General features: G+C 38.7%; 2 protein-coding genes across 4 annotated transcripts in view; both read right to left on the bottom strand.

Annotated features, from left to right (window-relative positions):
• snx6 (sorting nexin 6) overlaps positions 1-461 on the bottom strand; it is a 40,363-nt gene extending 39,902 nt beyond the window's left edge. Inside the window, exon 1 of one of the 3 annotated variants that reach the window (XM_088353968.1) lies at positions 342-461. In XM_088353968.1, coding sequence (XP_088210094.1) covers positions 342-344 — 3 coding nt within the window. In that variant the 5' untranslated portion in view covers positions 345-461. The remainder of the gene's footprint in view (positions 1-341) is intronic. The other 2 variants (XM_088353972.1, XM_088353970.1) reach the window with 2 other exon arrangements.
• Positions 462-3,901: 3,440 nt separating this feature from the next.
• Positions 3,902-12,647, bottom strand: cfl2 (cofilin 2 (muscle)). The gene is made up of 4 exons (XM_088354367.1): positions 12,479-12,647; positions 9,037-9,347; positions 6,658-6,734; positions 3,902-4,662 (listed from the first exon to the last, which is right to left on the bottom strand). Exons 1-4 carry the CDS (start codon positions 12,479-12,481, stop codon positions 4,550-4,552), a joined length of 504 nt encoding a protein of 167 aa, XP_088210493.1. The 5' UTR covers positions 12,482-12,647; the 3' UTR covers positions 3,902-4,549.
• Between the last annotated feature and the right edge of the window lie 1,057 nt (positions 12,648-13,704).

Raw genomic sequence — 13,704 nt, 5'->3', positions numbered from 1 at the left:
ACAATTCGCAGTTAAACTAGATTGGTCTAAGACGGCTGTGTCACACTATAATTGTTGATGTTATAAATAAATAAACTAATAAAGTAACATGAAGTGTTTCCCATGAACAATTAAAATAGAATAATTTTGAATTTGTTGAATTAAATACTCTTTTGAGAGGAAACGCCGTCTAATTGAAGACTGAAAATTAAACACTGCAAGTTTCATTCCGCCATTTTGACTCCCCCAAAAATGTGATAAGAAGGCCATTGTGTGAATTGTAGGTTTTATCCTCACATTTAGTTATCCCACAAAAGTCATTGTATCTTCCACAAATACGAAACTTGTTTCCAAAATCTTACCATTTGTATACGAGCTGCTCAGAAAGTTTTCCTAAATACTTTCGAAGTTACTTCAATTGGTGGAAAACATTTTTTTATCATAGCGCTATCCGCTGGCCATGCGCAGAACTGCAGTTAAAACGAATGATCCACTTCCGTTAGAGGCGAAAAGCAGGAAGCTGGACTGTACTATCGAAAGACGGTTTTCAAAATAAAACTTGCCTCGGTAGTTAAAGTTTATATCCAATCGGGAACCCATATAATAGGTCCTGGTTTATTAAAGACTAACACCTTGTTTTTCGATGCCAAACGTCGTTTTTATTTAAATGCTACTTTTTTTAATGATTTCAAGTGGTGAGAGATCTTGTCTAGTGTGGCGTAAGAACTTGCCCAATTTTATCTTTGCAAAAAAAATTCAAAATGAAAATAACATGACATTATTCAGTATCTTTGCTTTCTTCCAGTGATTAGCTGAGTCTCTCAGGAACTATTCTCTTATGGTTCAGATCCTACCTCTCAGATAGGAAGTACTGTGTTAAATATGGTGAAATGACATCTGAGCCCTTTAGTGTTACCTGTGGTGTTCCGCAGGGTTCAGTACTTGGCCCCCTTCTTTTCAGCATTTACATGCTTCCATTAGGGGATATTATTCGCAAGTATAATATCAGTTTCCATTGCTACGCAGATGACATTCAACAATATCTTCCGATGGAGGAATCTGCCAAACTAAACTGTGGAAATTTGGAGGCCTGCCTCACTAAGATAAAAGAATGGATGTCACTCGACTTTTTACGCTTTAACTCTAAAAAGACCGAAATGTTAGTTATTGGTCCATCTAAATGTCGTGACTTGTTCTCAAAAACGTCTCTGAACATTGACAAATGTAATGTCACCCAGAGTGACTCAGTCAAAAATGTAGGTGTCATTTTTGACCCCATCTGTCCTTTCAAACACACGTTAAGAATATTACTAGAACAGCTTTCTTCCATCTTCGCAACATTGCTGAAATTTGCCCCATAATGTCCCAGTCTGATGCGGGGATTATAATTCACGCGTTTGTTACCTCCCGTCTTGATTACTGTAATGCACTACTCTTCGGTCTCCCAAAGTCCAAAATCAAGAGCCTGCAGCTGGTAAAAATTGCTGCAGCGAGGCTTTTAACTGAGACCAGAAAGTTTGATCACATGACCCTGATTTTAGCTAACCTGCATTGGCTCCCTGTTAGCTTAAGATGTGATTTTAAGGTTATGTTGGTATTATACAAAATCATGCATGGACTTGCTCCCTCATCTTTCAGATTTAATTTCCCCGTGTTCCCGTCCGGAGCCTTCGCTCTGAAAACGCTGGTCTACTAGTGATCCCAAGAGCCAAGAAGAGATCCGCAGGTTCGAGAGCGTTCTCCATCAGGGCCCGGATGCTGTGGAATGCTCTTCCCCCTGAGATTCGATCTGCAACCTCAGTGGAAATGTTTAAATCTGAGCTTAAAACACACTTCTACTCTATAGCATATGAATAACCTATATTTTGATAATATGTGTATTTGCCCTCATGTAGGTTTTAGATCAGGGCATGGTGTCATAATACTCTGTAGTTTGCACTAGTCTTTGATCTGTGCAACACTTTGAGACTCTGGGATTAAGGGCTATACAAATAAACATGACTTGACTACTTTTGATTTTCAAGCAGTGGGCGTTTTTTAAGTAGAAAAATGGCAGTAGTTTGTGAGTATGCATTGGGAAATACTGCGCTTAAAAATACACTGTCCCTTTAAAAAAACGATTCAGTTGCTGCTGGAGTGCCACGTCTAATGTCGTCGCGGACAACATTCTCTACACTGACAATAAGGACGATTCTAATTTTATACTGCTATGCTACGTGAAGCTAATGACGCTTAATTGAGAGTGGTGACTCAACTTGTAAGCTCGGATGTGTTGTGTTGCTTTTTGGGCCGTCACCCGGACGCAAATAGAACAAACCAGGATCACATTCTCGGCACAAGACTCAGCTCCTTTCGCTCCATCTAAGGGCAGGAATGTGCCTCCAATCGGAAGTGACACGCCTCGCACCGGAAGTCCGGATTCAGCTGTTGGCAGGAACTTCATGTCGAGTTCCACCGGTTAAAGCGGGGGTTGGGAACTGGTTGCGGGCCGTATTGGCAGGGTTGGGTAGGGTTACTTTAACTTGATTACTTTCAATTACTTTTGGATTACTCCAATACCAAATATGCTAATAAAAGACAAAAGAAACTAAATATGAATCAAAGGACTAAATTTTGTGCAGGCTTGGGGAGTAACGGAACACATGGAAAGGCAAAATGATGTTGGCAAGCTGTTAGGATTTATTTTCATTTGGTGTCTGTCGCATTTTATGTTAGTTTTGCCGGAGATCAAAGCCAGGAGAGAAAGCTTACCATGTGTTGTGAGTCATAATTGTATTCATATTTAGTTTCTAGTTATGTTATCTTTATATTTGTTTTGAAAAATAACAGTTACATCGAATTGGTTTTGAGACGCTCACAATTAAAAAAAAAAAAAATTAGGTCCACAGTTTGATTGCATTGATTAGCACATCCGCTTAACACGTGAAAGGTCCTCATCTCAGAACCATATGCTGGCCTGGAGAGGGATGGGCACCACCAGGCTGTGCTTGCCCTAGATACACCGCAGAAAATGGTGCCCCTACAATCTGTGTGGTTAAAGGATCCAACCAACCAATATTTATGTAGTTTTGTAGATAGTCTAACTATTGTTTTATTATGGGGTATTTTGATAGTAGTTTGTAATATTTCTGTGGTATTTTGAGTATTTCCATTTCGTATTTTTTTGTAGTATGTGTAGTATTTTGCAGTATTCCTGTAGTTTATTTTTCGTAGCATTTCTGTAGAATTCCCATTGTATGCCATGAGGCTCTTTAACTCCACCTGGGGGAGTTAAAGCGCACATCAAAACCCCAAACCCACATTTACATATTACCCTATTTCTGATTACAGTGTGTATTTTCCGTAGCATTACTTTAATACTTTATATCAAGTTATTTTGGGTATTTTTGTATTCTATATCTTTTATTCTATTATTTTATTTTTCAACACAAGGGTACTGCTGGAAGTGTGAATTTCCCTACGGGGATGAATAAAGTATCTATCAAGCTTATATAATTTTTTTTCTAATATTTCCATTTCACATTTTTGTAGTATTTTCAGTATTACTGTAGTTGGTTTTTGGAGCATTTCTGTAGTACTTTTGTAGGATTCCCATAGTATTTTGTGGCATTTAAGGTTTTTTTTTTGTAATATTTGCATTTCACATATTAGTTGTTTGTTCAGGATTACTGTAGTAGATTTTGAGCATTTCTGTCGGAATATTGTATTAAAAAGATTATTTCAGGGGTAATTTTTAGTGGCATTTTTTAAGTATTTTCAAAGCAGTATACCAGTCTCATTTTTGCATTATTTTAAGTAATATTACTGTAGTTGGATTTATGTCACCGGGCTACTCTGGGATCTACCCGGGGCTCGTAAGCGCTTCATAATGCTCACGGATGCGGTTTGAGTCAGTGTTAAGGAGGCACAGATGAGACAGGAGGCGGGGCCACGGCTTTTATTGCAGAGTGGCTTCCTGTGAGGTCACAAACACGGTTCCACTGTAAGGCTGCGGATGTTGTCGCGTTCTAGTCGTCGCTGTGGGGGTGGGCGGTGGGGCGATTTCTTGGTCATCTCTCACCGGGATCGGATTTTAGGGTTTGGGTTCGAATCTGCTTCCCGTAGTGTTTGCTTTTCCAAAATCGAGAGTGCACTAACTACATGTAGTGGCGGTTACATTCAAAGCAAAATGTAAGGCGACCAAAGTAGAGCTAATCGTGCGGCGATGCATAGTGGAGCCACCCGGCGACAAACGAGAATAAATTAAAGTCACGTAAAAAAAAAAAGAAAAGAACAATGTTGCCTCGCAACGGAAGGTGGAGGTCTTTTTGGCAAAACTCGAAGATGACCTTTTCTGCGGGGTCAACAAGTCAGGTGGCAACCAAATGGGCGGGGTTTGCATATTTTATGTTAATGAGCTCTCCTTCATTTTGGGGGGCAAAAATACACAAAGAAAAACAGGCAAAATAGCAAAATAAGAAAATGAGGCCTACAGACGCCAACTCCTTCATGATACAGACACACACGGCAAGCGGCGGTGCTGTTGTTCTGGCAGGCTCGGGTGGTTTTGGGATGGCACGGCGTGTCGGCATCACAGTGGCTTGCCCTCCAGGGAAACCACCACGTTGCCGCCCAACTTCTCAGCCAGCGTGGTGCGGTCCTGGATGTCGTCCAGACCGTTCACCTGCCACTCGTGCTTGATGCCTAAGATGATTACGGGACGTATCGTCAGCAAATCGCTCGATACGGAAACATTCAAGTCTTGTGCAAAATCCACCTTTTGTCATTTTTGGCACCTAAAGTTAGTTGACAAGTTGGGCTGCATCGATTAGGCAACGTGGTCGACCAAAAATAAATGACTCGAGAAATAGTCGGCAATTGCTGCAGACACGTCTAGTTAAACATCTCGAAATGAATAATCTCTGCTGAGAGTCCCTCATGCTCAATCGTGTCTGCGTCCCAAACCATAACATAAAACGTGCAGAAATGGCGGTGTCAACATAAACTACATTTGAAATGAAATCCATGCAGTCTGGAGAACAAACATCAGTTAAAACCGTTTGATTGCAAACTCATGAAAATCACCAAGCTGTTTTGTTACCGACTTTTCAGTTGACCATTCAATGTAACTCGCAAAATGCACATAATATTTGTTTTATTTACTGTCCTACTGCTGCTAATTAACCTGTTCTTGGTTAACAGGACTAAAAAAAACAACTACTTGATTTTAAGGTAGTATTCGTCTGTCCCGTAAAAATATTCACAGGTTTATTCATGGATTTATGTCTCTCCTGCCCCAGCACTACACCCATTTACTTTTTTTTGCAGTTTAGTTTTAATTTTTGTCTGAATCCTCAATATGTTCAATACAATATCCATTTTCTATTTTACCCATTTCTCAGTTAATCATTTTCAACGTAATAAAATAAACTTCATGCTGTATAAGAGAAAAATGTTATGCGATGTCTAAAATACTTGGTTTAATAGACGCTGACGAGTCGACTGTTAAAAGTTGTTAGTTGAAGCCCCATTGACGAGCTTCATTTGGACAACATTCTTCTCCGATTGACTTGTTTTCTTTGGTCATTACAGTAGAAATCTGTCAACAACCTTTTTTAAGCGGTTATCTTCTTTTTTTTGATACAGTTCAGTGTGAAGAGCTACCAGTTTGATATGCCTTTCTCAAATAACCTGTTATTATGACATGTTACTTATATGCTATTAACAGATTTTTATTCATTACAGGCAATCACTAAAACATCATGCTAGTTATTAAGTTTAATCTGTTTTAATGTTGGACATATGCAAAAGAAATGTTGCAGAATGCCAGTTTGTTATTTGGACCATTATTACAGTTTGGTTTTACAATTACATCAGTGTCACCATTTGCCAATCACAATGCTGCTTTTTGATACCCACACCACTTTGGGCATTTTACTTATGTAATCCAGATGTAATAATAAGAAAAAGCACAGGTGAGGACCTTTAAAAAAGGGTGTTTACCTTCTTATTGGAAGGCTTCTCTCCCTGTACTCTCTGCAAGTTCAAAATCCATTGAGGTCTCCTCTCCTTATTTTGAGCGTCTGCATAAACTTATCACCAGTCATAAATCTAAATTTTTGGAAGATCACAATGACTGGTGAGCTATTTTTAGAAGTGGTTTGTGGGCTTCTAGGGTGTTCTTGGTAGGGCTACCTGGTGCCTACACCACATCTGTGACCGCTGGCTTAAAATAAATGTCTCACACAGCTCTTTGGTCAGTTTAGTTTTTGTGTTTATAAGCCATATTTAATAGCCAATAAGGGGAAACTAATGTGGTGAAAAAAACATAACGTGTGGGATTTGGTTACCTTATTCATTGCATTTTAGAGGAATTGAATCAGAACTCTAAATAAAATTGAGTGACTTGAACTGCCTTAAAAGAAAATTCAGGATTGACATTCATTGCTGTCAATGGCACTGAGCATGTTCATTGGTCGTACAATAGGAGTCTATTTTGGTTATAAGACACATGTTCCCTTAAAAAATAAATAAAAACCATGTGATTTCTTCCCCTTTTCCTTGTGATTATTCTATGTCTATGTTTACTTTCTGGTTGTCACTCATATTCCGAATAAAAAATAAATTTGTTTCCAACAAGTACAATTAGGTGATTTGTATCTTGCCATTGTTAAAAGAACAAGAACAAGAAGTTCTCACCTGTAAACTTTTTCTTGATGGCGTCTTTGGAGCTGGCGTATATCATCTTGCTTTTGAGGGGTGCACCCTCAGGAGCCCTGTAAGGAAAACAAGCAGGAAATGTCACGCCCCGGACAAGGGCACTTCCTGTTGCATCGGTGCTGTGTGTACATTTTGGTCAAACAACATTCCAACAAAATCAAAGCCTAGCTGGCGAGAGTTCTGCTGTAATCATTTTGGTTCACAGTGTTAGAACATGTTTAATGAGGTTCCATCAAACCCAAATGAGGTTCTTCTAAAGTGAAATAAGCTGTAATTAGTTCCCTACCAGTGAAACTTGATTTATTAACGTTTACTTAAGCTTAAGTGCTTGTAATTAATTTGTTGTCCTTCAAAAAGTAGTTTCTGCCAGATAATGCAGGTCACTTTCAAACTAAGGGCTTGCTAACATTAGAGAAGTTTTCATGAGGTACTAGCCCGAGTGGTCTTAAAATGTATAATTTACCCCCCATTGAATCGAGCTATCAAACTCGAAATAGTATGCAGATTCGGTTAGGTTCTGCTCAATTTCCATTTTCTAATTAAGTTCACTTCAAGGGTTTTGACAGTCTTGTCATTCCATTAAATGGTTCTGATCAAATCCTCAAGTGGCAAAATATTCCTCAATAAGTCCTACAAAGACCCATGTGGTTCTTAAGAGTTCCTACAAATGTAAAGGCAACGAAATTAAGTTACACAAAGATGGAAGTTGGACTGTAAACCTATTAAGTCCACCATCGTCCTAATCTTTAAAGTTAAAATGTAACTGAGGTGGTTCTTTAGTAGGTTCCTCGAATTTCATTTCAGTTGATTTAATATGAGCAGTCTTCCACTGATGTTTTAAGTCATATGGAGGTTTTGGTAAAGTCACTGGTCTCAAATTCAATTTACTTGGGGGACACCAGAAGAAAGATCTAAGTGAGGTTGAGCCGCATAGAGTTTTCAAAGGCAGAAACTCATCAAAGGTTATATGCAAGATGCAGCAAATGTCATTTAAGCTTAAATTCCTTACACACCCTGGCAGCCCCTTGCTCCCCATTTAAATAATAAGATATTTTGTGAGCAGTTTGCTAAAAATGATCGAATCAGGTTGAAAGGTATTGTCTGATGTGTACACACTTCCGTGGGTAAAAAGTGGGAGTAGTTAGCCAATCATATTGCAGGGCGAACATACATTTATCTCAAACATTAGCATGTAAATTTTGAGCGATGCTCAACTAATTAACAATGAGATAGCATCCATATCCACCTCACGCTGGCCTCACACACATTAAGCTTTCATATAATGGCATGGGCCCCAAACAATCATCTTGAGGGCCGCAAATTTGAGAGCCCTGACTTAAGTCTTAAAAGTTATGAAAATGTTTGCCAAAATTTAACACAATCTAATTCTTAAGGATTTACTCAAGAAAAAATGATCGCAGGACAGTTCTCAGTACTCCTAAAACACGGTTTCAATTCCTTTACCTGGAATTTCCATTTATATAATAAGATACGAGTCCTAATTAATTCTTCATAAATCATTGTGCTCTCAAGAAAGGAAGCACATGAGGGAAGTAAGGCAGAGAAGTGAGGACAAAGGCAATGAAAGGATGCAAAAGAAAGAATCAAGGGAAGGAAGGAAGCAGAGAAAGCAAGCGAAGGATAGGGTTCAGACACATTTTTCGTGAACAAATTTAAGCCTTTCAAAGACAATTTTCAAATTGCATTTAAAGTAATCCAGTGTGAACCATTTATTTTGCAGAGCCGCAAACCTATCTGTGATATATATTGATTTTTAATCCCCGGTGTGCATTTTCTTAGAAATATGATTTTTAGATTTATAGTAAATCGCAAATATACTGTACTTGTTTTTAAGAGAAATCTCTCCCCATAAAAGAGTTGGGTAAAACTAACAGTAATATGTAGCTTACATTTTGGGTTGCAGGAAGTTATTCCCATTGAAATTTACTGGGAAACGGCACCCCCATTTACATGGCCCATACTAAATGTCTTGAATTGATACCTAATCCTTGCTCGAATCCATATTCAATAGTGCCTTGTTTAGGTGTTGCATAAACCTGTTCTCGTGGGCACGCGTCATAGGACATTGCCGTACAAACTAATGCCAGCGTCCGTTAGTCACGAGGGAAGGGTTGTTGGCGTCATTTTCAGGCAGACTTATTGAGAATCACAGCAACAGTTTGAAGCATTTATAAAACTTCACCCAAAATTCAAACACCTTTCAACCTTGAAAAGACAACATTAAAATGTAAGCATTTGCAATGATTTCAAGCAACCGTACAGACCCTAGAGAAAAGCAAAATAAGGAAAACTGATCAGCAAATTGCAACAGCATTACTCAACTAAATGACCACGTACCAAAAGATGAATACCAGGTCCTCTTTCTTGGACTCCTTGGTCTCATAAGTGGCGTCGTAGAGTCCGTATCGGCAGTCGTCGAGGGGGAGAAGACTCACGAAACAAGCGTAGGGGTCGTCCACCGTCTCGCCGATGTCGCCTACCAGGATCTGTTTGTTCTCCTCCACGATGATCTTCTTGCGGTCGTCGCTGAGGCGGAAGAGCACCGCCTTTTTGCGCTGCTTCACCTCCTCCGGCGACCGGTGCGATTTGCGCACCTTCATGTCGTTGAACACCTTGATGACCTCATCGTTTACGGTCACGCCTGACGCCTGCAAAAAAAACGTGTGCCGGGTTTTTGTGGGGAAGATCGCAACTGAGGTGAACGTAAATACCAGATTTTCCGGACTAAAAGGCGCACCCCAAAAACTAATTTGCCAGGAATTCCAAAGGGCGCCTTACAGACATGAAAATGGTAAGTAAAGTCTGAAATTTAAATTACAATTAAATGCTTCTATGTACAGTAACCATTTATGAATGAACCCAAAAATTGTATTCAACACATAAAGCACGCAAGATTATAAGACGCACCCCCTAGAAAGATTTTTTTGTCATTTACTTTTAATACAAAGGATTAAAGCTACAGTAAGAGGTACCATAGTTATTAGTGAATAATATACAATCACAGTATGTACTATTGCAATGATTGATCAATCCAACAATGTCGCTGACCACATTCTCAAAACATTGCACGAAAAAAAAAAGAATCGAACCTGGGCCACGGCGGTGAAAGTGCCGAAACCTAACCACTAGTGATACAGATAAAATCGAATGCCTTTTTGTAATTAATCTCATTATCACACCGTTTTACTCACAAAGTCGCCCTGAAAAATATAAACGCAAAAAAGCACGACGAAAGAAACAACTCTTTGGTGTATTGGATAATCAATCGACCATGCGTTCATATCTTTCAAGAGACTTTCTTATTTCTCCACATGCTCAAGATAAAAGCATTTTCACACCACATTTTTGTTTTCCCAGCAACGTCCACATGATGGTGAGAAATCATCATCTGACATGGATTGTTAGGAAACGTTCAGAATGGATCTTTATTATTTAATAAGGCCTGCCAAACAAAACTGGCAAAAATACAATGATTGTGTATCATCACACGAATATCATAAGTGCATTGTTCACTTTCTTGCTGTAAAATTCAGTTTCCTAAAGAAAGTTGCTGTATATGCACAAGTGACCATGTTGGTCAACAAATCATTTCACATAACTAATGAGTAGTGCAACATAGTACGTTTTTTTAATAATTGTACAACAGAAGTTATTTGTGTACGTACAGTACTTTTATTTGCCTTATGGAATGTTATTTTCACGCCACATTTTTTTATCCACGTGATAGTGACACATATCATCTGAAGTTCATTTAATCATGTCCTGAATCAGTACAGTCGTGCAATATAGCAGCAATATTATTTTTAAAATTATAATAGTAGGGGAGTTATTAGAAATGACATTTACAGTGTATATTGTAATACGTTTGTTTGTTAAGCAAATGCTTTTCACTATGCATTGTTTTTTTTCTTAGGTATAGAAGACTTGATGAATAAAATGTTTTGACTTTGCTGGTCCTTCTTAGAACATCACTTCCACAAAAAACGAGGGATTACTGGAACATTGACTACCGGTGCAAATACGTATGCCTAAAGACGCTTTGTAAAAATGACTCAAAAAAGTATCCTAATCACTTTTTTCAAGCCCTGGTGTGTTATGTGACCACTAGATGGCTCTGCAATGTCTAATACGAATTAAACAGTACAGCAGCAAGATGCTTAACATAGGTAGGGATTCCAATATGAATGAATGAAAATTATTTCGAAAATTATAAAATGAAAACAGGACAAAAACAATGACTCAACAACAACATAATGTTAACATAACATGTTCAAAAATTGGTAGTATGAAGCAGACACTTATATTCCCCACCCCTTCATCTTCCCTATTACATTTTACAGATAGCTCCTCTTTTGTGTCTAAATACAACACAATCTCAAGGATACACACATTACATAGGTCAGATATCAATAATTATAATAACAATAGTCACACATTTTATACACTAATCATCGTCGTACCCATCTATTAGCTTTATAATCCTACTAGTCACTAACTATCATACTTACACCAATGATATTAACAACAATAGCAATAATATTAATAACAAATATGATAACAATAAATACATACAACAAAGTTAACTATAGTTGTAAATGCAGTATTTCCAATACCCCAATTACTCATTTTCTTCATCTCTGTATTCCGCCAGTAATGTTTTCTTTTATTTAAATTTGAACAAGTGAATAGTTGGACATAGTTTGATCTCGTCTTGTAAATTGTTCCAAAGTTTGACTCCACACACACACAGACCTTTCCTGGTTGTTCTCACCTTTGGGATTTAGAATTTACTACAGCCCCTTAAATTATAATTTCCCTCTTTCCGAATGAATCATTTTTGGATGTTTTCTGGCACTATGTTTTTGTTGACCTTAAATAGCAGTTGTGAAGTGAAACATTTCACTAAATCATCCAATTTTAATAATTTGGACTGCAGGACTAAAATATTAGCATGATCCCGATATCCTACCCTGTGTATGGTTCTATGAAAAGTAATGCAAATGTCTTGATCAATAACGTGTATGATAGCGCAAGTATTTATGCATATTATTCTAAACAATGTTTATTACTGTATTTTATTTATTTTTTAACCACAAGGAGGCACTAAATATTACTCAGTTGGTTACCCAAGGCGTGTGGTTTATTAATATATTTTTACTATCAAACTACAAAGTTCAATACTCTAAAAGTATATCTTGAAAACATTAAAACGGGTGCGGTCAGTGCAGATCCCAACTAAACTTTGGAGTTCCTTCGGACCGGGTCAGGCCCACAGGACCGTCATATTGGGCCTTGGCCTGACGTGAACTAGTGAAAAATTTCCAAGATTCTCCAAACGTCTTAAATATACCAATAAAACCTCCTTGCTGACATTTTAAAAGTCTGACTCACCAAATATGTAACGGGATTTAACACTTTTTGGGAGGTTAATTTGAGACATGCCCAACCCAGCGTGGCTAACGGGGCTAAAATGGCCGCCCCGGGGCATAACGGCCTAAAAACCCGGTGTGGGCCGGAACCACAACGCCGCCGCTCTACAAAGGGGAAAACTTGATAAAAGTGCAGTTTTTTAAAAGCGCCTCTCCGACAACGAGTCGAATTACGTTCGGTTTTGACTCCATAAGTAAAGCAGCATTGGCCGCCATGCTGGCTAACATCACGCTGGCCGCCACTCAACGGCACACATGCCCACGTACACGCGCGCCCGAACCCACACGCTACGAATTGGAAGCCGGTAGCCGTCACACACTCGCCGGTTCCGTCCATAGACGGTTCTTACCATTCTGTCCCGGACTTTGTCGGCCTAGCTACGCCGTCACAAGGCTTCGGTGGAGGGGGGGAAGGTAGCGACTAGCAAAAGGGTGGACAGCCGAGAAGGAAGGGGTGGGTGCAGTGGGGAGGAGGGGGGATTCAAGAAACCTGCTAGCTAGGGTTTGGGAAAAGGGGTGTGGTCACAGTTCAACAAATGGCGATTGGCTACTGAATATTAATTAGGTTATTGTCCAATCAGTGGCAGGATAGCCTTCACGTTCGCGTGACCAGTGTCGGTCTCGCGTTTTTTCAAGTGACCGTTGCAACAAGTCGCCAAAATTGAAAAGCGGAAGTGACGCAGGTCTATCACAATAAAATAGACATCACCATACCTGTCAAGCTCCACGCCCTTACAAAATGTTGTATTTTCCCTTATAAAATACAAAATAATCTTACACCAAACGTGTTTATTTATGTAGTTTAACATGTTATATTGTACATGAGTTTTATTATATCATATATATTGTTAATCAACATTTTGTTGTGAGATACTGAGTTGCTCGACTTGAATGAGGTTTATTATAAGAAAAGTTCAAAAATTAAGTGGCTTGGACGTTCACTGTAGAAGGAAAAAATACATGCAAATATAATTAAGTAGAATAATACATTTTCTTATTCAAATTAATTCATTTTCTGCATTAAGTTATTGTTGGTAATATACTGATTAAAGGGATAACCACAAACCTGTCTTTTCTCATTTTCCACTTCCTTTTTTTCTTAACTTCTTTATACAACATAATAATTGATAATATAATGCATCAAAGCCAGTGAGCCGTTTGAGAGCCGGCTCTCTTTAATGAGTTGAGCCGAAAAAGCCGGTTCGCTAAAAAGAGACGGACTTCCTTTCACTACACAACTACCAAATGAAATCCGATGTTGAATGATGCATGATGGGAAATCCCCAGGCGGCAGACGCATGCGCTCAGTAGCATCAAACCGCGATAGAGGCTACCGCGACGAACTCGTTTGACTTGATTGATTTGCCGTTTGGTGATAGTAGGTGTGTACCGGATGGTACCCATAATTGACAAATTTATGTTTTTCCGTACAGATTTTCTTGTACGTCGTACACTTCTTAAAATGCATAAGAAACTTACTTTTTACGGCAAAAACGTACAGGTTGACAGGTATGCATCACGCTTGGAAGTTTTGGTTCGATTTTTGTGAATTAATTGTTGGACTTGTAGTACAGTG

Source organism: Urocampus carinirostris, chromosome 15 (genome assembly GCF_059441175.1).
Source record: "Urocampus carinirostris isolate Australia breed hairy pipefish chromosome 15, RoL_Ucar_1.0, whole genome shotgun sequence".
NCBI lineage: Eukaryota > Metazoa > Chordata > Actinopteri > Syngnathiformes > Syngnathidae > Urocampus > Urocampus carinirostris.
Note: the sequence above shows the minus strand (reverse complement) of the source record. Positions and strands in the feature narration are given on the sequence as shown.

Coding starts and splice junctions, on each gene's coding strand:
- cfl2 (XM_088354367.1), bottom strand. Junction 6,735..9,036: donor GACCTGGTATTCATCTTTTG/GTACGTGGTCAT, acceptor TTTTCCTTACAG/GGCTCCTGAGGGTGCACCCC. Junction 4,663..6,657: donor CATCAAGAAAAAGTTTACAG/GTGAGAACTTCT, acceptor TAATCATCTTAG/GCATCAAGCACGAGTGGCAG.